We start from the raw sequence: 25,030 nt of genomic DNA, 5'->3' as shown, positions 1-25,030 counted from the left end.
ACAGAGGAACCAACTCGGAAGAAGAAGGTAACTTGGGCAGAGGAACCAAATGGACCATCTTAGAAAAACGGTCACACACCACCCAGATGACAGACATCTTCTGAGAAACAGGCAGATCTGAAATAAAATCCATCGAGATGTGCGTCCAAGGCCTCTTAGGAATAGGCAAGGGCAACAATAATCCACTAGCCCGAGAACAACAAGGCTTGGCCCGAGCACAAACGTCACAAGACTGCACAAAGCCTCGCACATCTCGTGACAGGGAAGGCCACCAGAAGGACCTTGCCACCAAATCCCTGGTACCAAAAATGCCAGGATGACCTGCCAACGCAGAAGAATGAACCTCAGAGATGACTCTACTGGTCCAATCATCAGGAACAAACAGTTTATCAGGTGGGCAACGATCAGGTCTCTCCGCCTGAAACTCCTGCAAGGCCCGCCGCAGGTCTGGAGAAACGGCTGACAATACCACTCCATCCTTAAGGATACCTGTGGGCTCAGAGTTACCAGGCGAGTCCGGCTCAAAACTCCTAGAAAGGGCATCCGCCTTAACATTCTTAGAACCCGGTAGGTATGACACCACAAAATTAAACCGAGAGAAAAATAATGACCAGCGCGCCTGTCTAGGATTCAGGCGCCTGGCGGTCTCAAGATAAATCAAATTTTTGTGGTCAGTCAATACCACCACCTGATGTCTGGCCCCCTCAAGCCAATGGCGCCACTCCTCAAAAGCCCACTTCATGGCCAAAAGCTCCCGATTCCCAACATCATAATTCCGCTCAGCGGGCGAAAATTTACGGGAAAAGAAGGCACAAGGCCTCATCACGGAGCAGTCAGAACTTTTCTGCGACAACACTGCCCCAGCTCCGATCTCAGAAGCGTCGACCTCAACCTGAAAAGGTAGAGCAACATCAGGCTGACGCAACACAGGGGCAGAGGAAAAACGGCGCTTAAGCTCCCGAAAGGCCTCCACAGCATCAGGGGACCAATCAGCAACATCAGCACCCTTCTTAGTCAAATCGGTCAATGGCTTAGCAATATCCGAAAAACCAGCAATAAATCGACGATAAAAGTTAGCAAAGCCCAAAAATTTCTGAAGACTCTTAAGAGAAGAGGGCTGCGTCCAATCACAAATAGCTTGAACCTTGACAGGATCCATTTCAATGGAAGAGGGGGAAAAAATATATCCCAAAAAGGAAATCCTCTGTACCCCAAAAACACACTTAGAACCCTTCACACACAAAGAATTAGACCGCAAAACCTGAAAAACCCTCCTGACTTGCTGGACATGAGAGTCCCAGTCATCCGAAAAAATCAGAATATCATCCAGATACACAATCATAAATTTATCCAAATAATCGCGAAAAATATCATGCATAAAGGACTGGAAAACTGACGGAGCATTAGAAAGACCAAAAGGCATCACTAAATACTCAAAGTGGCCCTCGGGCGTATTAAATGCGGTTTTCCACTCATCCCCAGCTCAACACAGACATAGCTCTCCAGTCGAGGACTGGGTTGTGAGATTGCAGCCAAGGCAATCCTAGCACCAAATCATCATGTAGATTATACAGCACCAGAAAGCGAATAATCTCCTGGTGATCCGGATTAATACGCATAGTTACTTGTGTCCAGTATTGTGGTTTATTATTAGCCAATGGGGTGGAGTCAATCCCCTTCAGAGGAATAGGAGTCTCCAAAGGCTCTAAATCATACCCACAGCGTTTGGCAAAGGACCAATCCATAAGACTCAAAGCGGCGCCAGAGTCGACATAGGCGTCCGTGGTAATAGATGACAAAGAGCAAATCAGGGTCACAGATAGAATAAATTTAGACGGTAAGGTGCAAATGGAAACAGATTTACCAAGCTTTTTAGTGCGCTTAGAGCATGCTGATATAACATGAGTAGAATCACCACAATAGAAACACAACCCATTTTTCCGTCTAAAATTCTGCCGCTCGCTTCGGGACAGAATTCTATCACACTGCATACTCTCTGGCGACTTCTCAGTGGACACCGCCAGATGGTGCACTGGTTTGCGCTCCCGCAAACGCCTATCGATCTGAATAGCCATTGTCATGGACTCATTCAGACCCGCAGGCACAGGGAACCCCACCATAACATCCTTAATGGCATCAGAGAGACCCTCTCTGAAAGTCGCCGCCAGGGCGCACTCATTCCACTGAGTAAGCACAGACCATTTACGGAATCTTTGGCAGTAAATTTCCGCTTCATCTTGCCCCTGAGATAGGGACATCAAAGTTTTTTCTGCCTGAAGCTCCAAATGAGGTTCGTCATAAAGCAACCCCAAGGCCAGAAAAAACGCATCCACATTGAGCAACGCAGGATCCCCTGGTGTCAATGAAAAGGCCCAGTCTTGAGGGTCGCCCCGGAGCAAGGAAATCACAATCCTGACCTGCTGTGCAGGGTCTCCGGCAGAGCGAGATTTCAGAGACAAAAATAATTTGCAATTATTTCGAAAATTCTGAAACCCGGATCTATTCCCCGAGAAAAATTCCAGCAAAGGAATTCTCGGCTCAGATACAGGTGCATGACAAACAAAATCTTGCAAATTTTGTACCTTCGTGGCGAGATTATTCAAACCTGCAGTTACACTCTGAAGATCCATTACAAACAGGTGGACACAGAGCCATTCAAGGGTTAAGAGGAGGTAAGAAGCAGCTAGACAGCAATTAAGGGCTAGGCAGCAAAACTCTGAGGGGAAAAAAAAAAAATTTCCCTTCAACACTTCTTTTTCTCCTGCTTCAGCCCAAACAATTAACACTTTGCTGGCCGGTCAAACTGTCATGATCTCAATGGCAAGAGAACATAGCATAAGCATATATAGGAACTAGCTCTTGGAAGATGAGAACTGAGCTGACCATGAACTAAACCTAACGCACAACTAGCAGTGGCCGGGTAGCATGCCTACGTTGATTCTAGATGCCCAGCCCAGCCGGAGGACTAAATAAAGCTAGCAGAGGAAAATATTAGTCCTAGCTCACCTCTAGAGAAATACCCCGAAAGGAGACAGAGGCCCCCCACATGTATTGGCGGTGAGTTGAGATGAAATAACAAACGTAGTATGAAAATAGGTTTAGCAAATTTGAGGTCCACTTACTACATAGCAGAAGACAGAAAGGACACTTTCATGGTCAGCTGAAAACCCTATCAAAAACACCATCCAGAAATTACTTTAAAACTCTGGCATTAACTCATAACACCAGAGTGGCAATTCCCGTTCACAAGAGCTTTCCAGACACAGTAACGAAACTACAGCTGTGAACTGGAACAAAATGCAAAAACAAACATGGACAAGAGTCCAACTTATCTAGTAGTTGTCTAGGAGCAGGAACAAGCACAGAGAGGCTTCTGATAACATTGATGACCGGCAAGCAACTAACAGAGCAGCAAGGTTATATAGCGACTCCCACATCTTGATGGGAACAGGTGAACAGAGAAGATGAAGACACCAGTTCAATTCCACCAGTAGCCACCGGGGGAGCCCAGAATCCAAATTCACAACACTCTTCCCATGCTCCTTAAACCATCACTGTCACATGGCCTCCATTGTAAAATATGGCAAATGGCCATTATTTTGACCCTTAATAGGCATTTAACTCCTTCTCTAATTTAAACGATTTATTGCCCAATGACCTGTTTACGAGCCATTGCAAATTTTTGCATAAATTCTCAGTCAATCCGGCGTACTCCAAAAGTTAAAAATAGGCTTATTTTGCTCCATTGTAGAAAGCTCAGTGTATGCACTCTGTACACGGATTTTTAGGTGGATCTGTCACAAGATTTCACAATACAATCTGTATACAATATTACATAAAGCTCTTAGACCTAGAGAAGCAGGTGTGCTTATTTTGAAAATCTATATGGCTGTATAAGTCTGTTATTAAAATGAGTTCAGCTAGAGAGTGAGAAATCTCATGAGCCCAATTGTAATCAGTCTCTGCCTACCTGGCCTGACTGACAGCTGCAGCTTGTACTGAACAGTGTGAGATCTCAGCAGGGAGGAGGGACACTGAGGAGTTGTCAAGTCAGATAAGGTGGGCACAGATTGAGATAATCTCTTAAAAAAAATTTACACAGTCATTTTTTTTAATTATACAGGCCTCATCAGGAGTAAAAGATCAATTTTATAATATAAGCAGTTTGTATTGTGAAACCTGGTGACAGATCTGATTTAAGGGGGTAATTCAACCAAAACATGTTAGCAATTACAATGGTGTGTCTAAGTGGCCTTTAATCATTTTGCAAGATTATAAATCGTAGAAAACAATTCAGCGGAGCTCAGAGACTGCCATGATAGGAAATTACAACATGACACAACATTTCAAACAAAAAGCCATTCAAATCACCAGAGCTTTGCTTAGACTATTGTGTCAGAGACTGGCAGTAAATTAAATCTGAGAAGGTCTGACGGGCTGACTTTTTCTAAAGAGCACATGGGTCATTCCTTCTGGAAATCGTGATCAATGTGATTTTTTTTAAATGTACAAAAACATTTTATTTTTGGCTTAACTTCCCCTTTTATCCTTTACATCACACTAAATATACGATGCAGGGGAGGTGTGAGCACTGGAGCTCTGCCCCCACATTGGTACTGAGTATGAAAAGGCCAGGATCGGAGGTAACTCTGATCAGCCCATTTAATCATACTATATCCGCTCAGCATCTAACTGGTTAAATAATGGGAGTAGGCCCCCCTCTTTCCCCTTATCACTAGCCCAATCTATTTAATCTATTATTTAATCGCTCCTCATAGAGATTGCTAAATCTATATACTACGGAATTCTGTATATATTAAGCTTATATAATGCCGAGTTCTCTTTGCGACCAATCTCTGCTTCCGTAGGACTCACCCTCTAGCTCATACACTAATTGAGCAGTTAGAAACAATTTTTCTATTCCAGACAACCCATAAAGAAAACCACAAACTTTTCTTACCATTTTCTGGATCATGAGCATCAGGAATAGCAAGGTGCAGCCCGCTGTGTTTTCTCGTCAAAGGAACATCAGCCAAACTGCTCTCCTTCTCAGACTCACTAGAACAAGAAGGACGATATCAACCAGGTCCCATCAATGTACTGGTATCAACATGCAAACTCTGCGCCCTGTCTGGATATTGTCCTATTGTTGGCACTTTGATTTTTTTCTAAAAGTAGAGCGTTATAGAGGAACCTGCCACCAGGTCAGTACCGCCCAGTCTTTGCTCTTATTTTCTTCCAGCTGCTCCCCTGTGTACGTATTCTGTTTTTTTTGTCACCTCGGAAATCGCTATTTACCTTGAAATATGGGTGTGATATGCTATGTGGGTATCATTTTGTGTATATTTCTATTTTACTTATTTTCATCGTGTTGAGTTGTTATTTGCCATCTGATATTCTCCCCACAGTTCTGTATTGTTATCTCTCCACAGGGTCAGTGAAAAATGCTGTTCGCTAATATGCTAATGACATGTTAACCTAGCTTGTTGAAACAATGAGCCCCTGAGACCTTCCCCCTCCTGACCTGTGAATGAGGGGGGAGACTTGTAAATATCAGGGAGGTGAGACACAGAGTCAGTCTGATGTGGAACCATGAGAGAGAAAGAAGGGAATATGGACTGTTATCCTCTGTGCTGGATTGTTGTACTTTTATCCTGTTACTGAACTGCATTCGTGTTCTGGAAAATGTAATCCTTTGTGTGATGGGTCGTATATATGGACCTTTCGTGTTTTGCCTAAATAAAGGTCTTGGAATTGTTCACTATTCTCTTGCTCTGTTGATTATGTGATATCGGAGAAGGAACCCGTGACAATGGGTTTAGTCCGAAGGTAAATAGCGTTATGTGTGACTGAAAGCCGATGGGTTCCGGATGGAAATACGGTAATTTTCTCTCGGTAGACACATTTCAGTGCGACACAACACAATTTACCTGTAAATTGACCCCACATCTGCAAGTAAACAGCGTTTTTTGAGGTGGCAGGTTCACATTAAATCCACCACAAAACTCCAGAGATATGGGCTATTTTATTTAGTGCTAATTTTCATGGTCTTTACTAGAGTTGAGTGAATTTGTTGGGATTCGGTTCCGAATATGATTGGCAGCGAATATTGTTTTTACAATATTCGTCGAACGCAGCCGAAGGTCATTAGAGTCAATGGGAGTAGAAATTACTGAATATGTTTGGAACCGATCATCAAACATTCATTTGGCACAAATAGCATACCAATATGGCACGAATATGGCAAATTCAGATTCAGCGACCGATTCCGAACAAATTCGCTCAACTCTACTCTTTACCCACGCCCCCAGAGATCCTCTAAGCACCGCCCCCTTGCCAAATTCCATAGAGAGTAGCATTAAGCAGGTCCGTATCTCTGGGACTATATGGTGGATTTAAAAAAAAGTCATGTAGCGGCAGAAATAAAAATAAGGGCTAAAAAATGGCCACTTTTGATCAGGTCCTCTGTAAGGGCCCCACATGCATTAACTGAGGTTGTCGTAAGGATCGACTGACAGTCTAACATGTATGGAGGCCTCTCAAGTAATCCTGTGTATGGAGAGAAAGCTGTCAGCCGAGTATGTGCTCGGCCGTCACCTATACAATGGTAAAGGGGCCCTTATTATACCTCTAGACTAGAATATTGCCCACAAACTTAGAACAAAATTGTGGCGGCTCCTGGCAAATGAAAGAGAAACAGATTTTCATTGCAGATTGGCTGAAATTAGCCAATTTTGCATATTTTTTCCCATGGAGCATTGCGATGAAAATAATTCTGAGTTGAGTCTCTTCATTGAGAGATAGTATCTTTTTCTGTACTGATGAGGGGCAAGAACCCTGAAACAGCACTGTCTACAGATGGTTGGCCTGATACTTTGCAGATGTTTTTTCCCGTGAAGCATTGCCTTACTTAGAAGTATTTTCAGAGGTCAGTGCTCTGATGTCACCCACAATGATGATGGCGCTGAACTCACTGGAGGGTTTTTGCACCCTGGAACTCACCTAAGCTGTGAAGAGTTATACAGTTTCTGCCACAAGTACAGCATATGGCGGCACGTTATCAGAGCCTCCTCTGGTCCTTCGTGTATCAGCTCCAGTTTGGTTTTGGTAAATAATAAACTATAAGAAAAGATAAAATAATACGGGGGAACTTATAAGAATTATTGTACTAATAGGAGTAATGTGCATAGAAAGTGCAGTTTTATCAATATGTTGTGGATCTACCATGCTTTCTTAGAACACCATAAATATATAAGGAATATAGCATATTTTCAATACATTAAATATTGGAGCTCATCTTTATAGAAGGGAATGGAACAGCTACATCCCATGGGTAGAGCTGTTTCAAGAAAAAAAAAACTTGTTTCTACTCCTGGAAAACATCTTAGAAAAAGGCATTTTATGAAAAGAAATTCACATTCAAAACATAAAAATGGCACTGAAATGACAAATAATTAGCCATAATTAGTGAAATAATGCAGGGAGCTGTGATGTGACTGCAAGTATTCGATTTGCCAACTTCCCGCCACATTCCGACTAGACATGAGCACAGTTCACTTATACTGAGGGAGGCCGTGCATGTCTAGTCGGCACGTGACCGCATCTATGCAAATGGCACACTTACAGTCACACATCCGCCGCACCCAGCACCAAACAATCCTGACAGCGAGCAGTGTGAGGATTCACAGGTCTGCAGTCACATAGAGCGGCTACAGAATGGAGTCCAATACGTGGACAACCCCTTTTAATGGATATTGGGAAATTTACATTCAGATCAGTTAATTCAGATCTGTCGCCATACTGTTTTTCACTTTTTGTTTAATGCACACCTGTGATTTCAAGTGAAATTTTGGTCTTCCTGCCGTCATCCCCCTCAACAAGTTAGAACTGCTTTTGGTGCAAAATACCAGTCTAATATGTCAGTGAACTCTGCAGATTAACATGCTCTGTAACATGCCATTCATTCTGTTTCTGTGGGCGGTTCCTCTTTATTAGCATTCTGCCTGCACTAAAGGTATTGGAGAATCCTTTCCCTTTACTTTCCAGTATGCATTGCTCCTACCATTGGCCATTAGCTTTCCTGGCCCAAAACTGAAAACCCATCTCCCTGTTCTACTTGAATTCCATTTGACAGACAAGAGAGCAAGAGCAGAAACACAAAGCCCCCCCAATATACTTTCTGTACTGTATATTTATATTTATACTGTAATCTGTTTTTGTATCTCTGCTGCTTGAGATGGATTGCACTTGACAACAGGCAGTAGACACCAAGATAGACAGAAGGGAGACACTTAGTGACTGCTACTTTTCAATTTTGTTAGTCTTTGCATTGGTCATCCGATAATCCTAGCTTTATTGTAATGACTAGTGATCAGCCAGTATACTCGTTGCTCGGGTTTTCCTGAGCACGCTTGGGTGGTCTCCGAGTATTTGTGACTGCTTGGAGATTTAGTTTTTGTTGACGCAGCTGCATGATTTACGACTGCAAGCCAGCCTGAGTACATGTGGGGGTTGCCTAGTTGCTAGGGAATCCCCACATGTAATCAAGCTAGCTAGCAGCCGTAAATCATGCAGCTGAGGCAAAGAAAACGAAATCTCCAAGCAGTCACAAATACTGGGAGACCACCCGAGCGTGCTCTGGAAAACCCGAGCAACAAGTACACTCGCTCATCACTAGTAATGACAGTGACCATTACATTCTCAGCAAGCAATGACTATGGCTCCATTCTCATATGTGCTTACGGCTCCATTGGACTGCCAGAAAATTACAAGTATCAAAATGGATCCAATTCTAAGTCAATGGGTCCATGATTTGCCAGAAAGGTGGTTGAGATATTTTTGTGTTCCTCAAGAAGTCTTCTCTGAAGCTGACCACTGATGTTAAGTTTTATCAATGAATTTGCAATACATAAGTAAATGAACAATATTCACAATGATGGATATGTTTTTCCCCATGGAAATCTTCAAACTAATCGCAAGAACCATGTGAGAAAGGACCTGTCAGGTCGAGCCGTCTCATAATGAAAAGTATTGGATTGCTTGTGACACCAACGGTGGGACATCTTCATCTGCAACACTTAAAGTCACCTTGGCCTTAAAACCTCAGTCTAATGATGTAGGCCAAATATTGGATTGTGATTGTCACTTCTTCTCCTGCTTCTACATTCACGTGGTACATTTCTGGCACAGCCAAAGTTCTGCCCATATGTTTCACCGTCCATTTAAGGCAAAATAAACCACATTCCCTTATCCTTTCAACGTTCCAGCTCGGCTTGGGATTCCCTACTGAATCCGGCAGACAACCTTCTGTCAGGTTATTTAATAAGCGAGCCAGGGCCGGGGAATGAGAATGAGACATGACATTAATTCCCTATGTGTGCACTATCCAGATTCCGTCCAGCCATACCGATCAATAGTAATTCAGTTCAGATACCAATACAGCATGGCAGATCATTTGGAAGAGGAAGTATCAGTGCAGTGCGCTGCTGATAAAATCAGGAATGGAGAAATGAAAAGCGGGCTTATTTGGGATATGTTTATGCTTAACTTGTTTCTTTTCTCGGAAAAAGCAATCCCTTAATCCCTCCACGCGAATAGGTTTTATGAGCAGGGGCCAGAAATGTGCACAGAATGATGGAGAATATGCTACCTGGCTGCACATGAGAATATGCATTATTCCAAAGAATGACCTTGCGACCCCCCCCCCCCCCCCAATTCTCAGCAGTTCTGGTCTCTTTAGTTATTTATTTTGGTAAATAAAGGGAATGTGTTTATTTTCAAGGTTCCTTGGAGGAGCAGATTCCATATTCAGGGGAGGACATACCATATGTGCAACTTGTGCCTACTACTATCCTAAATGGTCTCAGTACTTTCAACTGGATTTCACTTTTTAGATAATATGATATATAGAAAATTTGCTAAACACTTTACTTAAAAATGTTGTTCTTTTATCACAGAAAAAATCACTCCAAAGTGCTGGCTACGAGGTGTCTCATTTCTGTGTGTTTTGCAGTACACTGCCTGTTGTCAAGTGCAATCTGTCCCTAGCAGCAGATAAGACAGATAGATTAGAGGACATGAGGGAGGGTCTAATCTTTCAACGGGGTGAGGGTCTGTATCTACTGCATGAGGGGAAGGTTCTGTGTCTGTCATGAGACCACAGGTTCAAATAGGCTACCTTGGACAGTCTTGCCACAATCCACTCCGTCTGACAAATTCCAGGGGAACCCCAATTTTCACCTTTAACCCCAGTACATAGATCTGGTCTTACAACGGGGTGCATTGGATTGCTTCCATGGAGGGGCCGCCAATCAGGGGAGCAAACCAGAGGCAGGAAAGGTCGCCAAGCAGGGTTTAAGACATCAGGGACAAAATTGTAAATCTAGCGGGAAGTCAAAAGTCAAGGTGAGGACACAAAAACGGGAATAATCGGAAAACACGAACAGGGGCACATCAGTACATACCAGTATATCAACACTATTGACTGGCAGCGGGAGTTAGGGCTTCAGGGGTTTAAACAGCTGACTGTCCCAACAAGGGCTCTCAGGAAGAAGTAATCAAAACCTAGACAAAAATTAACCCAAAAGCTGCCTTATAAAGCAGCACAAAAAGTCCCAGGTAAAATATAGGACTGACGATGTCACTCATCGCCAGCAATAAAAATGTGCTGCTGCCCAAAAGAGAAAACAGAGGAGGCACAAATTGGCCCAGGTGTTACAGTATCTCTCTACAGAATGTACGAGTGGGGTTTGTCTCTCTGGTCCTGCTCTCCAGTCTGCCAAACTGCACACAGGCATAACAGAGGGGCACAGTATCAATTCACAACAGGCAAGACATTGGACAACGTCAGGTGCAATTCATATTGGGAAGTAAGGAAAAATAAGTTCCAGCACCTATAGTTCTAGCAGAATACTGATACAGAAGGACCACCCACTCAAAAATTGTGAATTACAAGTTACAAAGCATGAGAATTGTGAAAATTCCTTAGCATATTAGACTTACAGCGGGTGAAATAAGTATTGAACATGTCACTAATTTTCTAAGTACCGTGAATATATTTCTAAAGGTCCTATTGACATGAAATTCTCACCGAATGTCGGTAACATTCCATCCAATCCATAAAGGCAAAGAAATCACAATGTTGTTGCGACACAGCTTTTTATCCTCATTAACCAGGCGTCTATTTTCAGTAAGCCAGGAGGAATAGAGTGTTATCTATATGTTGGCTTTTGAATTTATGCTTTTGTTCTTCAGTTGGTCAAGAACCACACACTGTTGTCATATGAGTTGTAAACATTGATTTTTGATGCTTGCCTCTTATATCAGCACCTACAACTTATTGTCTGCTATCTTTGCAAGACAGTGATGCAGGGTCATTGAACAATGGATGTTTGCTTAAAGGGAACCTGTCACCCCCCTCAGGCGTTTGTAACTAAAAGAGCCACCTTGTGCAGCACAAATGCTGCAATCTGACAAGGTGGCTCTTTTAGCTATGATGCCTGCACACGCTGAAATAAACGTTTATAAAATGTGGCTCCTCATACCGTGAAACCGTCCCGGAGGCGGGACTTTCCTTCCTTATCAGACGCAGCACAGCCGTCACTCCGGGCCTGTGCGCGCCGGGCGCCGCCTCCTCTTGAAGCATTATCATCCACGGCGCCTGCGCATTAAGTTTTTTTTCGGGCGTGCGCAGTTGCGCTGCCTTTCGTACTTACAGCGCAGGCGCCGGGGACGATAATGCAGCAAGAGGAGGCAGCGCCCGGTGCGCACAGGCCCGGAGTGAAGGAAACTGCTGAAGGACCATTGTGTGGGTCCTGTGGGTTTTTGATTTGCAAAAAAAGAGGAAACATTTTGCAAATTGATTAAAAAGTCAAACAATGCGAGTTAACCTCATCACACCTTCCTCTTGACCCCTGCATGCTGGCTTAAAGGACAACAGATGTGAGCTATATAAGTGGGATATGCTTCTTAACAAGACATCCAGACAGACAAGAGATCTAGAGATCCAAAGAACCAGAGACTCTTTACAAAACCACAGCCAGGAACACTCTACAGGGTAGCTGTCAGATTATGGCTCCGTCACGAGGGACACAGATTTGACATTCTACAGGATGCAGCTTATGGGGCCACAGCCACGGCTGAAAGAATACAGATCTGCTCCACTGACCATAACTGAACCATGGATGTGTTTGGGGTAGTCAGGATTTGGACCCACGGGTCACCTGAGTCCCATGGATACATTTGAGAGATCCAGGATTGGGACGCACGGATCACCTAGCTCCATGGAGATGTTCGGAGAAGCCAGGATGTGACTGTGACGTAATGAGAGCCGGGGGGATACGGGTATCCCACCGCTGTCACCAATCTGTGATGGAACTTACACAGTCACAGCTCTCTGGTGCCCCCTTACCCTCAGGTCAGTCAGGGAACTGCACTTAGGATAAGTAGTCGCCAGAGAGGCTGCCCTGTTACTTACTGGTTATCGGCGCACTCTGCAGTGAGGGCGGTATATATATCACCAGTCCCAGGCCGGGAATATACAGCTCTGAAAAATTAAGAGACCACTGCAAAATGTTCAGTTTGTCTGATTTTTCTCTTTATAGGTAAATTTTTGAGTAAAATGTAATTTTTTTCATTTATTCTATAAACTACTGACAACATGTCTCCGAATTTCCAAGCACTAAATACATTTTGTATTTTTTTTCTGAAAAGGAGAAGTGGTCAAAATTAAAAAAAAAAAACCAGTTCTTTCAGACCTCAAATAATGCAAAGAAAACACGTTCATAATCATTTAGAAACAACAATACTAATGTTTTAACTCAGGAAGAGTTCAGAAATCAATATTTTGTGGAATAACCATGATTTTTAATCACAGCTTTCATGCGTCTTGGCATGCTTTCCACCAGTCTTTCACACTGCTCCTGGCGCAAAAATTTAAGCAGTTCTTTGTTTGATGGCTTGTGGACTATCCATCATCCTCTTGATTACATTCCAGAGCTTTTCAATGGGGTTCAGGTCTGGAGATTGGGCTGGCCATGACAAGGATTTGATGTGGTGGTCTCTTAATTTTTGCCAGAGCTGTATATATGTAAACCTCAGGTCCGTCACTGCCAGGATCCCCCAATAACATCAGAATGGTATGCTGCCACCAGTTCCTCGTTAGATATAAGCCTGGTCCGTTAACAAGCTTATATCGGGTCAGAAACCAACCCCAGGTAGCGTATAAGTACTAGTCGGACTCACAGACGTGGGAAATCGGGATATGAGGTAAAAGAGCAGCCTAAAATTTATTGATATTTTAATTGCCGAAAGGCACACTAAATAATACAAATATATACAGAGTAATATACACGTATTACAGCCAGAAGTACAGATAAAGGTAGGGTACAGGTATGGGATTGCAGTTACCTGTATGTGTCAAGTTACCGTTCCTTATAGCAGGTGGGCTTGGGGAAGCTCTCGAGTCCACAGGTACTTTCTTAGTTTCTGGTTTGTCTCCATGCGTGATGTAGAACAATGACAATGGCTAAACCTTTGAACCCTTAGCTGGCCCCTTCCCATATTTGAAACCTCCCCTGACCTCCTAGCTGAAATAATTCCCAATATCTAGGATGGGTGATAACTTCGTAGTGGGAGGTCCAAACGGGATGACTGACACCTCAACGGGTTCATTGGGGATTGACTGATATGGAGAATCCAAACTTGGTTGGGTAAGTGGTTCTGGAGATCCGGTCTCGATAGCTTGGTATCTGAGACAGCTAAAGAACGATGAGACTCATGAGTGTGCAGAGGGCTCCCAGGGATTATCGTGGTATATTGGACTTAACCCTGAGATGCATGGTACTCTCATAATTTATCTCTATGTCTGTGTCTAACCGTCTAAGGTTTCCATTTATAGCTGACCGCCTTGCACAAAAGACAGCAGGGGTCCAAGCTTTGTTCTTCCTCGCATTAATTGACACGCGGCCTCTAAATCTCTGGCCATATGGCATGTTCCTGTTCTTTTGGGCGTTTGTGTATTGATCCCATGGGTGGGGCCACAGTTCCGGGAGCAGAAGGAGATCTCTGGCCACAACATTGGGCCTGAAATTAATAAATCCAAAATGGCGTCTCCCTCGTCCCTCACAGTTACCCTCCGGTCACCTGGCATTGTACCTCGATGGACTGTCAGCTTCCTAAGCTTGTCGTTATCTCCTCTCTGTGCGTGCTACAGGCGGGGGGAGTCGGTTCTTGGAAGCTCTGAAGTCACAGCTGCTCTTATGCCGGCAAGTCAGTGGAAGGGTGAGACCCTGTCATTTTGCCCCATCTTGGGTATTTCGCTGGGACTGTTCTATGTGTTATTTGCCAGTTTTTTGGTTCAATAAAGTATTGCCACACTGTTTTACCCTCACCCTGTGTTGTCTGAGTAGTATTACACTCATGGTAAAAGGAGAACGGGCGTTCGGTAGGATGATCTCTGGTATATTCAGATTCGGTTAGCGGACTGGGGTATCCACTGACCCCCGTGTCTCCATTGATGTCAATAAATTATGTAACAAATGACACAGAGAAAAAGTATTGATCACACTTACTGAAATTTAATTAATACTTTGTACAAAAGCCTTTGTTGGTAATTACAGCTTCATGACGCCTCCTGTATACAGAAACTAGTCGCCTGCATTGTTCAGGTGTGATTTTGGCCCATTCTTCCACACAAACACTATTAAAATCCTAAAGCTTGCGTGGACTCCTTCTATAAGATATGAGCTTTAGTTCTTTCTATACATTTTCTATTGGATTCAGGTCCGGTGATTGGCTGGGCCGTTCTAGCTTTATTTTCTTTCTCTGGACCCAATTGAGAGTTTCCTTGGCTGTGTGTTTGGGATCAATGTTTTGCTGAAACATTCAACCTCGTTTCATCTTAATCATCCTGGTAGATGGAAGCAGAATGTCTCAGTATATTTGTTGATTTCATCCTTCCTTGAATCATATGAAGTTTGCCAGTGCCGTATGCTGAAAAACAGCTCTACATCCTGATGTTCCCACCTCCAAACTTCACTGTTGGTATGGTGTTTTTGGGGTGATATACACTCACTGGCCACTTTATTAGGTACACCTGTCCAACTTCTTGTTAACACTTAATTTCTAATCAGCCAATCACATGGCAGCAACTCAGTGCATTTAGGCATGTAGACATGGTCAAGACAATCTCCTGCAGTTCAAACCGAGCATCAGTATGGGGAAGAAAGGTGATTTGAGTGCCTTTGAACGTGGCATGGTTGTTGGTGCCAGAAGGGCTGGTCTGAGTATTTCAGAAACTGCTGATCTAATGGGATTTTCACGCACAACCATCTCTAGGGTTTACAGAGAATGGCCCGAAAAAGAAAAATAATCCAGTAAGCGGCAGTTCTGTGGGCGGAAATGCCTTGTTGATGCCAGAGGTCAGAGGAGAATGGGCAGACTGGTTCGAGCTGATAGAAAGGCAACAGTGACTCAAATCGCCACCCGTTACAACGAAGGTAGGCCTAAGAGCATCTCTGAACGCACAGTGCGTCGAACTTTGAGGCAGATGGGCTACAGCAGCAGAAGACCACACCGGGTACCACTCCTTTCAGCTAAGAACAGGAAACTGAGGCTACAATTTGCATTAGCTCATCGAAATTGGACAGTAGAAGATTGGAAAAACGTTGCTTGGTCTGATGAGTCTCGATTTCTGCTGCGACATTCGGATGGTAGGGTCAGAATTTGGCGTAAACAACATGAAAGCATGGATCCATCCTGCCTTGTATGGAGCATCTTTGGGATGTGCAGCCGACAAATCTGCGGCAACTGTGTGATGCCATCATGTCAATATGGACCAAAATCTCTGAGGAATGCTTCCAGCACCTTGTTGAATCTATGCCACGAAGAATTGAGGCAGTTCTGAAGGCAAAAGGGGTCCAACCCGTTACTAGCATGGTGTACCTAATAAAGTAGCCGGTGAGTGTATAATGCCTTTTGGCCTCCAAACATGATTTGCATTATGGCATCCAAAAAGTTACATTTTTCTCTCATCTGACCACACTATAGTCACCCAGTATTTCACAGGCTAGTCAAAATGTTGAGAAAACTTTAAAAGCGCTTGAACATGCTTTTTATAGCCGCGGGACTCGAACATTTTTTTCCAGCATGCCAAAAATACTCGATTAGGACTCGAGCATGCTCAGATAACACCTCATCATTAATTGCTATATAACCACCCATGCCATCAGTGGAGGGGTTTTCACAGAGAGGTAATTAAATCCTTTCCAAGACATGCTAATCCTGCCCCAAACAAGACATCTGCTATTAGAGATATCACCATCTTTTCCCCTAAAGGAAGTCTGTTTTTTCCCCCCCAGAAATTCCTAATGAAAAGTGAAGCTTTGTCCGCGGAATATAAACAACTTTGAAGTCATCTGAGGATAAATCCGGCTATCTGCTCTATTAAATGCTTCCCGTATAATTGGAATTTATTGAAATCCTTATTAGGTTCCTAACAAGAGGCGCGAACGTGGCGGTACAAAGCTCGGCTAGGTAGATTGACGCGACTGATGCTCTGCGGTTTAATCTTCTGTGTATCTGTTTACAGAGACTTATGAAAATTCTTGTCGGCGGAAGAGATTGTGCATTACCTCTGGAGGATTTCACCCTTCAGCCGTGTACTTGAGATGCAGCTCCAGTCACCGCCGGCAGCAATGACTTCTGCGTGGCTGGAGCTATTGCACCCAGCAAGAGGCTTCATCTTATTATAATGCTAAAAACCCAGCGCTGCCATTCAGGTTCTGTATGCCCTCTGACAACAAAAAAAATGAAGGTTGCGGCAAGAGGTAATCTAGTCGTAACCACAAGCACTTTCTCGGTAATAATGACCTTCCATCCTTCACTTAAGCATCATCCCTGATGACCTACTTTTACACTGGGAGGACTATTGATGTCTGCAAGGAATAAAATGCAAATGACCCTCGTCTCCTACTGGTTTCATTGATTTCATGCTAACAGCCATAGGTACAGTATGTCAGAAAGAAGTGTTTGCCAGATACATAGTATTTAAAGGGGTTGTCCACTGTTCAGACAACGCCTTCTCAATCACTATGCTTTACCCCCTCCCCAGTAAAATAATAACACGTAGGCTAGGGTCATAGGACAGTCTTTCTGTCATCTGAGAAAATCGGTCCAGTAATGCTAATCACACTCTGATCAGGGTGTGATTAGAGTGTGATCTGATGGAGAAAATAAAAAAAGAAAAAGTTTTTCCATTTTCTCCATGAAATCAGTCCGTGGAAATCCGGCAGCAGTCAGATGTCATCCGAGCGCAGTTCGATGTTTTCCACGGACTGATTCACTTAAATGGCTGAATGCGATCCGAGAATTGGAGGCAAACCGTGCACCACTCGGTTCCAGGAAAACATCGGACACGTGCTCCCCCTCATTGAATAACATGGGGATGAGTGATATCCGTCAAAACAACGGATAGAACTTGTCAGAATTTTATGATTGTGTGCACAACCCCTTATAGTTACCTCCGGTGGCTGCGCTGTTCCAGCTGTGTCGACACTGTCTTTCTAGGGGCTTGCGTGACATTATTATGTCAACAACGGACAATCAGTGCTGACTTCACTCTCCCCTCCTTCTGACAAATCAAGAAAAAGTGAGAAGCTGCTGCGCTCTCACTTTCTCCAGATGTCAATTGCGAGAGGAGAGTGAAGTCAGCACTGATTGGATACAGAGATCACATGACATAACAAGGAGAGACAGTTGTTGACACTGCTGGAACAGCGCCGGCACCGGAGGTAAGTATAAGTGTTATAATTTAACTTTGCGGAAACAGGAATTCAGATGGGGTGTCCGGGTAGTGGACAATTCCTTTAAACGTTTTGCCACGTTAAATAGAAATTGTGTGACACATTTTAGTGTTATTTTTAGCCATTTTCTCGTTTGAAAATGTAAAATTTGGGGCAAATTTTAATATTTTTTTTGTATTAAAACTATAATAATTTTTTCTTTACTGCCCAATGGTATAAAAGTCTGTGACACCTGTGGTGTGAATATAATCACTGCACCCCTAGATGAATTAAATGGGGGGTGAAGTTTGTAACATAGGGTCACTTATGGTGGGCTCTGCTGTTCTGGCACCTCAGGGGCTCTTCTTGGCATCCGGAATCCATAACAAGAAAATCTGCATTACAATATGGCGCTCCTTCGCTTCTGAGCTTTGCACTGTGCCTGAAAAGTAGTTCTCCTTTACATCTAGGGTATTGGCCCACTCAGGAGAAATTGAACAACAAACTGTGAGGTCCATTTTTTCCTATAAGCCCTAATAAAAATTAAAAACTTGGGTCTAAAACAACATTTTAGCGGCAAAAATCTAAATTTTTTTCTTCACCGCCCAATGGTACAAAATTCTGTGAGGTACATATGGTGTCTATATGCTCACTGCACCACTAGATTAATTAAATGGGGGGTGAAGTTTGTAACATAGGGTCACTTATGGGGGGTTCTGCTGTTCTGGTACCTCAGGGTCTCTGCAATGTTACATGGCGCCCTCAAACCAATCCAGCAAAATCTGAACTCCAATATGGCGCTTCTTCCCTTCTGAGCTTTGCACTGTGTCTCAAAAGTAGATTTCGACCACATGTGGGGTATCAGCGTACTCAGGAGAAATTGTGTAACAAATTATAACATCCATTTTCTTTTACTATCTCTTTTGAAAATTAAAAATTTAGGACCAAAGCAACATTTTAGTGGAAAAATATTAATTCAGCCCGATGTTATACAATTCTGTGAATCGTCCGAGGGTTCAAAATTCTCACTACACCCCTAGATTAATTCTTCAAGAGGTGTAGTTTCTAAACTGGGGTCACTTTTGGGAGTTTCTGCTGTTTTGGCTTGTCAAGAGCTCTTCAAATATAACAAGGCATATGCAATCTATTCCAGCCAAAATTGCTCTCCAAAATTCAATTAACGCCCTTTCCCTTCCAAGCCCTGCCGTGCGCCCAAACAGTAGTTTTCCACTACAAACATGAGAAGCAATGGAAGGAAACTAAAAGGGAGAAAATACAGATTAGATATTAGAGAAAACTTTTTGACAGCGAGAGTGATCAATGAGTGGAACAGGCGGCCAGGAGAGGTGGTGAGTTCTCCTCCAATGGAAGTCTTCAAACACAGACTGGACAGACATCTGTCTGAGATGGTTTAGTGATGCTTTGAGCAGGGGGTTGGACACGAGGACCTTGGAGGTCCCTTCCAACTCTATCATTCTATGATTGTATGAACACTGCTAAGTCCCTGGCAGGGGGGGAGAAGAGCAGCTGGGTCAGGAATTGGAGAAGACTTGGAGCAGACTTGGAGCAGTGCTGCCTGGGACTTTGCAGTGATGTAGGATTGTAGTTCTAATGATGACTCATACAGGGAAAACAGACTTCTGATTCTACTCTGACTTCTAGACTGTTTTTAATCACGTGATGTCATAGACCTACTGGAAAATAGAAGAATTAGCTGGGTAAAAGGGCAAAATGAGCCCTTGTAAGTACACAGTGCTATATAATATGATGATTTCAATATATTAAGAGGATAAAAAAAACTTTGATGGGAGGAGCAGGGGGTGTGCTTCTCTAAGCTAGTTGGTGACCTCCACAAGGAGAAATAGTACCCCATATAGATAATACATGTGAAACCACCTGGCCTTCTTTAATTAATACTGACCCTCAACGTTCAGCAGTGGCAGATCAATGTCTGGGAGCCTCTGGGTAACAGATTGTACTGGGCCACTTTTTTAACATCATGTACCCTCAAATAACCCATTTCAAAAGCCTGTATCAAAATGATGCAATAAAGACGTCCAAAAACAAGAGCCTAAAATGCAATGATGTAGGAAGAAGACTCCTTACGAAGCCACTGCTTTGCCCAATTGCCCCACAAGGTGCCATTTACCAGCCATCTACACCTCAGGTATGGAGCAGTACAGGAATAAACATAGCTACAGTATATCACAGTTTCTGGCGGACAATAAATGCCTTCTATGAATGTAATGAATTAAATTAGTATAGAGAACTCCTGACTAACACATCTTTTATTGAGATTTTCTGTATAATATCAGTATAAAAGAAAGAGAAGCCCTGTAATACAAAGCAAAGCCATTTACTTTATCATGACAATCAGGAAATGTAATAACATATAACACATAGCACACAATACTCCGGCATTATCTGCAAATGTCAGCAATAATAATGCCAGAAAGGAATGGTGTTCGTGCTTACCATTCTCTTCTCTTATCAGCGTCATCTATCATTTCTATAGCCCATTCAGAGAGCTGATGTCAATACTTGGTGAATTATGGCACTGGACAACTAATTATAGTAATTACATTATTGGTTCGGCTTAGTTTGCAGAGTCACCACTTATGGCCAATTAGTGTGATATGTCTAAGGAGCCCCACTCCCCAGAAGCAGAGTATGTCTTCAGACTGCTTTTTGATAAGTTTGTTAAAGCAATAACCCCAAGTACTAAATAATGGCCGCGGGTCTAGAGCTCGGGGTGACGCGCTCTACGGAAGCATCTACAAAAGACAACATTTTGCCATAGGGTACGGATGACTATCCACAAGGTGCAGGGATGGAACCGGCTCTCAAATTGCCCAAGACCATGGTTAGAGAACGTGCCCCTACACCCAGTGTACCAGAAGGACTGGATTATAGCTTTTAGGCCAAAGTCACACTGCCTTAGAATACGGCAGAGTATTATGTGAGAAAACATCGTGCAGCACTCGGCCCAGGGCTAATCTATGGGGCAGCTCCCATCACCGTTCATTTTCTCAGCCGTATTCGGTGTGCGTGTAAAATCGCAGCATGCTCGCCAATGCAAGCCTATGGGTGCAAGAAAAAATTTCACAGCATTTAGACCATGCGAGTCCTGTCCAATTTTTACGCACTAATGTGCTTTGAAAAGCCGGCAATTCATGTGCCGTGCAGAGTGACAAGTTAGAACAGAATAGATAGAATAGATATATACACATAGAATACACAGATGTCAGTGACACACACACATATATATATATTACATAGATAGACAGAAGAAAAGCCGGTAATTCATCTGCCGTCTTCTGTAAAATCACAGCCGGAGCCAACAGGATAGAAGAGATGGATTACATACAGTAAATACACATAGAATAGGTAGATATACAGATGTCAGTGACAAATACAATTAGTACAGTGTGTGTGTACAGTATGTGTGCAGCTTACTGTACATGTATTTAATTAATAAAAGATTATTTTTCTGAAAAAAATGGCATGGGCACCCACGTAGAGGGAAAGCCGACAGCTGGGGGCCAATGTTTATAGCCTGGTAAGGGGTTAATACCCATTGAGCTTCCCAGGCTATTAATATAAGCTCACAACTGTATATTTAGCATTTATGGGCTATTAAAATGGGGGACCCTAAAAAAATGACGTAAGGTCCCCCTATAATTAATAACCAGCAAAGGCTATGCAGACAGCTGCGGACTAATATTAATAGCCTAGGAAGGGGCCATGGATGCTGTTCCCCCATGTCCCCCCTCTAAGATGCGCCAATTCTGGCACTTAGCCTCACTCTTCCCACTTGCCCTGTAGCGGTGGCAAGTGGGGTGACAGTTGGGGGGTTGATGTCAACTTTGTATTGTCAGGTGACATCAAGCCCCGAGGTTAGTAATGGAGAGGTGCCAATAAGACGCCCCCATTACTAACCCCATAGTCACATTGTATGAAACACACATACCCCAAAAAAAGTCCTTTAATTGAAAGAATGACACAGACTCCTTTGTAATGAATATGAACGCGTCTCCACTCCCATAGGAGTGGAGCGCATATTCATTACTTTAATGAGCGATACCACGTGACCGCTCAGCACAGGAAGGAAGACAGGAAGAGAGATGCCGGCGCCCGAGATGCAGGGACTGATATGCAGCGCCAGGAGGGTGAGTAGGACTGGGGGAGGGTGAGTAGTACTGGGGGAGGGTGAGTAGTACTGGGGGAGGGTGAGTAGTACTGGGGGAGGGGGAGCCATGTGATAATCACCTGTCCCCGTTCCACCGCACCCGCATCCTCTGGCTGTGACATTCAGGTCAGAGGGCGCGATGACGTGGTTAGTGCGCGCCCTCTGCCTGAACAGTCACTGCAGGGAGCAGGTGACGCTGAGGAGCAGTGGGCAGCAACGAGAGGTATGTCATTTTTTTATTGTAATCGCAGCAGCAGCATTATATGGTAGATATTTTAATATGGAGCATCTTATGGGGCCATCATTATCATTTGTGCAGCATTATATGAGGCATATTTTAATATGGAGCATCTTATGGGGCCATCATTAACCTTTATGCAGCATTATATGGGGCATATTTTTGTATGGAGCATCTTATGGGGCCATCAATAACCTTTGTGCAGCATTATAAGGGGCATATTTTTGTATGGCGCATCTTATGGGGCATCATTATCTTTTGTGCAGCATTATATGGGGCATATTTTAATATGGAGCATCTTATGGGGCCATCATTATCTTGTGTGCTTGTTGCCTGTCCTTAGCAGTGGTTTCCTAGCAGCTATTTTACCATGAAGGCCTGCTGCACAAAGTCTCCTCTTAACAGTTGTTGTAGAGATGTGTCTGTGGCTAGAACTCTGTGTGGCATTGACCTGGTCTCTAATCTGAGCTGCTGTTAACCTGCGATTTCTGAGGCTGGTAACTCGGATAAACTTATCCTCAGAAGCAGAGGTGACTCTTGGTCTTCCTTTCCTGGGGCGGTCCTCACGTGAGCCAGTTTCTTTGTAGCGCTTGATGGTTTTTGCCACTGCACTTGGGGACACTTTCAAAGTTTTCCCAATTTTTTGGACTGACTGACCTTCATTTCTTAAAGTAATGATGGCCACTCGTTTTTCTTTACTTAGCTGCTTTTTTCTTGCCATAATACAAATTCTAACAGTCTATTCAGTAGGACTATCAGCTGTGTATCCACCAGACTTCTGCACAACACAACTGATGGTCCCAACTCCATTTATAAGTCAAGAAATCCCACTTATTAAATCTGACAGGGCACACCTGTGAAGTGAAAACCATTCCCGGTGACTACCTCTTCATCTCATCAAGAGAATGCCAAGAGAGTGCAAAGCAGTCATCAAAGCAAAAGGTGGCTACTTTGAAGAACCTAGAATATAAGACATAATTTCAGTTGTTTCACACTTTTTTGTTACGTATATAATTCCACATGTGTTAATTCATAGTTTTGATGCCTTCAGTGTGAATGTACAATTTTCATAGTCATGAAAATACAGAAAAATCTTTAAATGAGAAGGTGTGTCCAAACTTTTGGTCTGTACGGTATAAATATACATATATATATATTGAAAAAAGGAGAAAGAAAGGGAGTATATTGGGTATCAAAATTTATTAAGTATATAATGTAAAAATACGAACATTAATCACATAGATACAATGCCTAAAGTAGAAACAACATATAAAGTGCATGCAGGATGAGGACAGAAAGTCCCACTGGTGAACGGGGCCCAAATAATCCAATACACCGCACAAGAGTGCAGCTGAAAAATAAATGCGGACTCAACTTAGCCAGACAGCTACATAAGTACAATACAGTGACCACAGTCACCAACAGTAGGTACCGCAGGCATGCTTACCGCTAGGTGGTGTGGGCTCACCAGGACACCAGAGTGGGACCAGAGAGGGGGTCGTCTCTCCTCTCTGGTCCCACTCTGGTGTCCTGGTGAGCCCACACCACCTAGCGGTAAGCATGCCTGCGGTACCTACTGTTGGTGACTGTGGTCACTGTATTGTACTTATGTAGCTGTCTGGCTAAGTTGAGTCCGCATTTATTTTTCAGCTGCACTCTTGTGCGGTGTATTAGATTATTTGGGCCCCGTTCACCAGTGGGACTTTCTGTCCTCATCCTGCATGCACTTTATATGTTGTTTCTACTTTAGGCATTGTATCTATGTGATTAATGTTCGTATTTTTACATTATATACTTAATAAATTTTGATACCCAATATACTCCCTTTCTTTCTCCTTTTTTCAATATTTATATGGAGTGGGTGGCCTTTTGTATAGGCCTGGGGTTACTTTACACTATTATGTGTTAATTCGCCCCTCCTGTGCCGTTTTTGTCGGCAATATGTTTTCTGGTTGTGTTCTAATATATATATATATATATATATATATATATATACGGTATATACGTGTATATATATATATATATATATATATATATATATATACAGTATATATATATGGTAAAATGAGTTTCTCCCCAACTTAGAGCTTCCGTCATTCCTTCTGGGAAGACTTATATTTCCCAGGTACAAACTTGAATCATCTGCAGCGTATTTATTGCTCTGTAAATCTCCCGTCTGAGTTTGCTGGTGCAGCAGATTAGCGGCCATGCTCTGTCACCGGCCCCGGTAACTGCAGAGTTAGGTGTAAAGTTGAGATCAGTCATTGCTAGCTCGGATTCTCAGACACACTGCAGTCTTGCTGCAGGTCTAAGCAGCCAATCAGGAGGTGCAGCCCCTTTAGAAATGAAGCATTAATGCGGTGGGCTAGGACGGAGCGATAAACACACACATAGCACGGAAAGCCGCAGCAATCCTAAAGTAACAAACCATTATGAATGCAACATCTCCGGGAACGACTCTGCTCCATTGTCCTTCCAATTAAATAATGCAGCAGCGGCGGAGCTGCATACAATTACTGCCGGAGACACTTAGGCTGGTGCAGTAGTTAAGTCTCGTCAGCTACTGCTTGAAGGAGACGAGCTAAGAATTGTCTTCATTAATTCTTAAACCGATTTACTGCTGCGCTAACTAACTCACAGGCGTGTAAAACTGTACGAAAAATTCAATGTTTTCAACCCATAAAATCCAGCGGTCAGTCTTTGGGTCTCTACAGAATTTTCTACATCGGGTTCACACAAGGTCGCTGACTGTGCAGATCTACGGACTTTATATGGTAATGGCTGCTGCATTTCTTAAAGGGAATCTGTCAGCTGTTTTTTTTG

General features: G+C 43.2%; 1 protein-coding gene across 3 annotated transcripts in view; it reads right to left on the bottom strand.

The window, feature by feature from the left end:
- The window catches only part of TTC7A (tetratricopeptide repeat domain 7A), a 390,080-nt gene that overhangs the window by 94,677 nt on the left and 270,373 nt on the right, over positions 1-25,030 (bottom strand). For all 3 annotated transcript variants that reach the window (XM_077282426.1, XM_077282427.1, XM_077282428.1), the window contains 2 exons: positions 7,003-7,119; positions 4,961-5,058 (listed from right to left, as the gene is read on the bottom strand). In XM_077282426.1, coding sequence (XP_077138541.1) covers positions 4,961-5,058; positions 7,003-7,119 — 215 coding nt within the window. The remainder of the gene's footprint in view (positions 1-4,960; positions 5,059-7,002; positions 7,120-25,030) is intronic.

This window comes from Ranitomeya variabilis, chromosome 2, assembly GCF_051348905.1.
Source record: "Ranitomeya variabilis isolate aRanVar5 chromosome 2, aRanVar5.hap1, whole genome shotgun sequence".
Taxonomy (NCBI): Eukaryota; Metazoa; Chordata; class Amphibia; order Anura; family Dendrobatidae; genus Ranitomeya; species Ranitomeya variabilis.
Note: the sequence above shows the minus strand (reverse complement) of the source record. Positions and strands in the feature narration are given on the sequence as shown.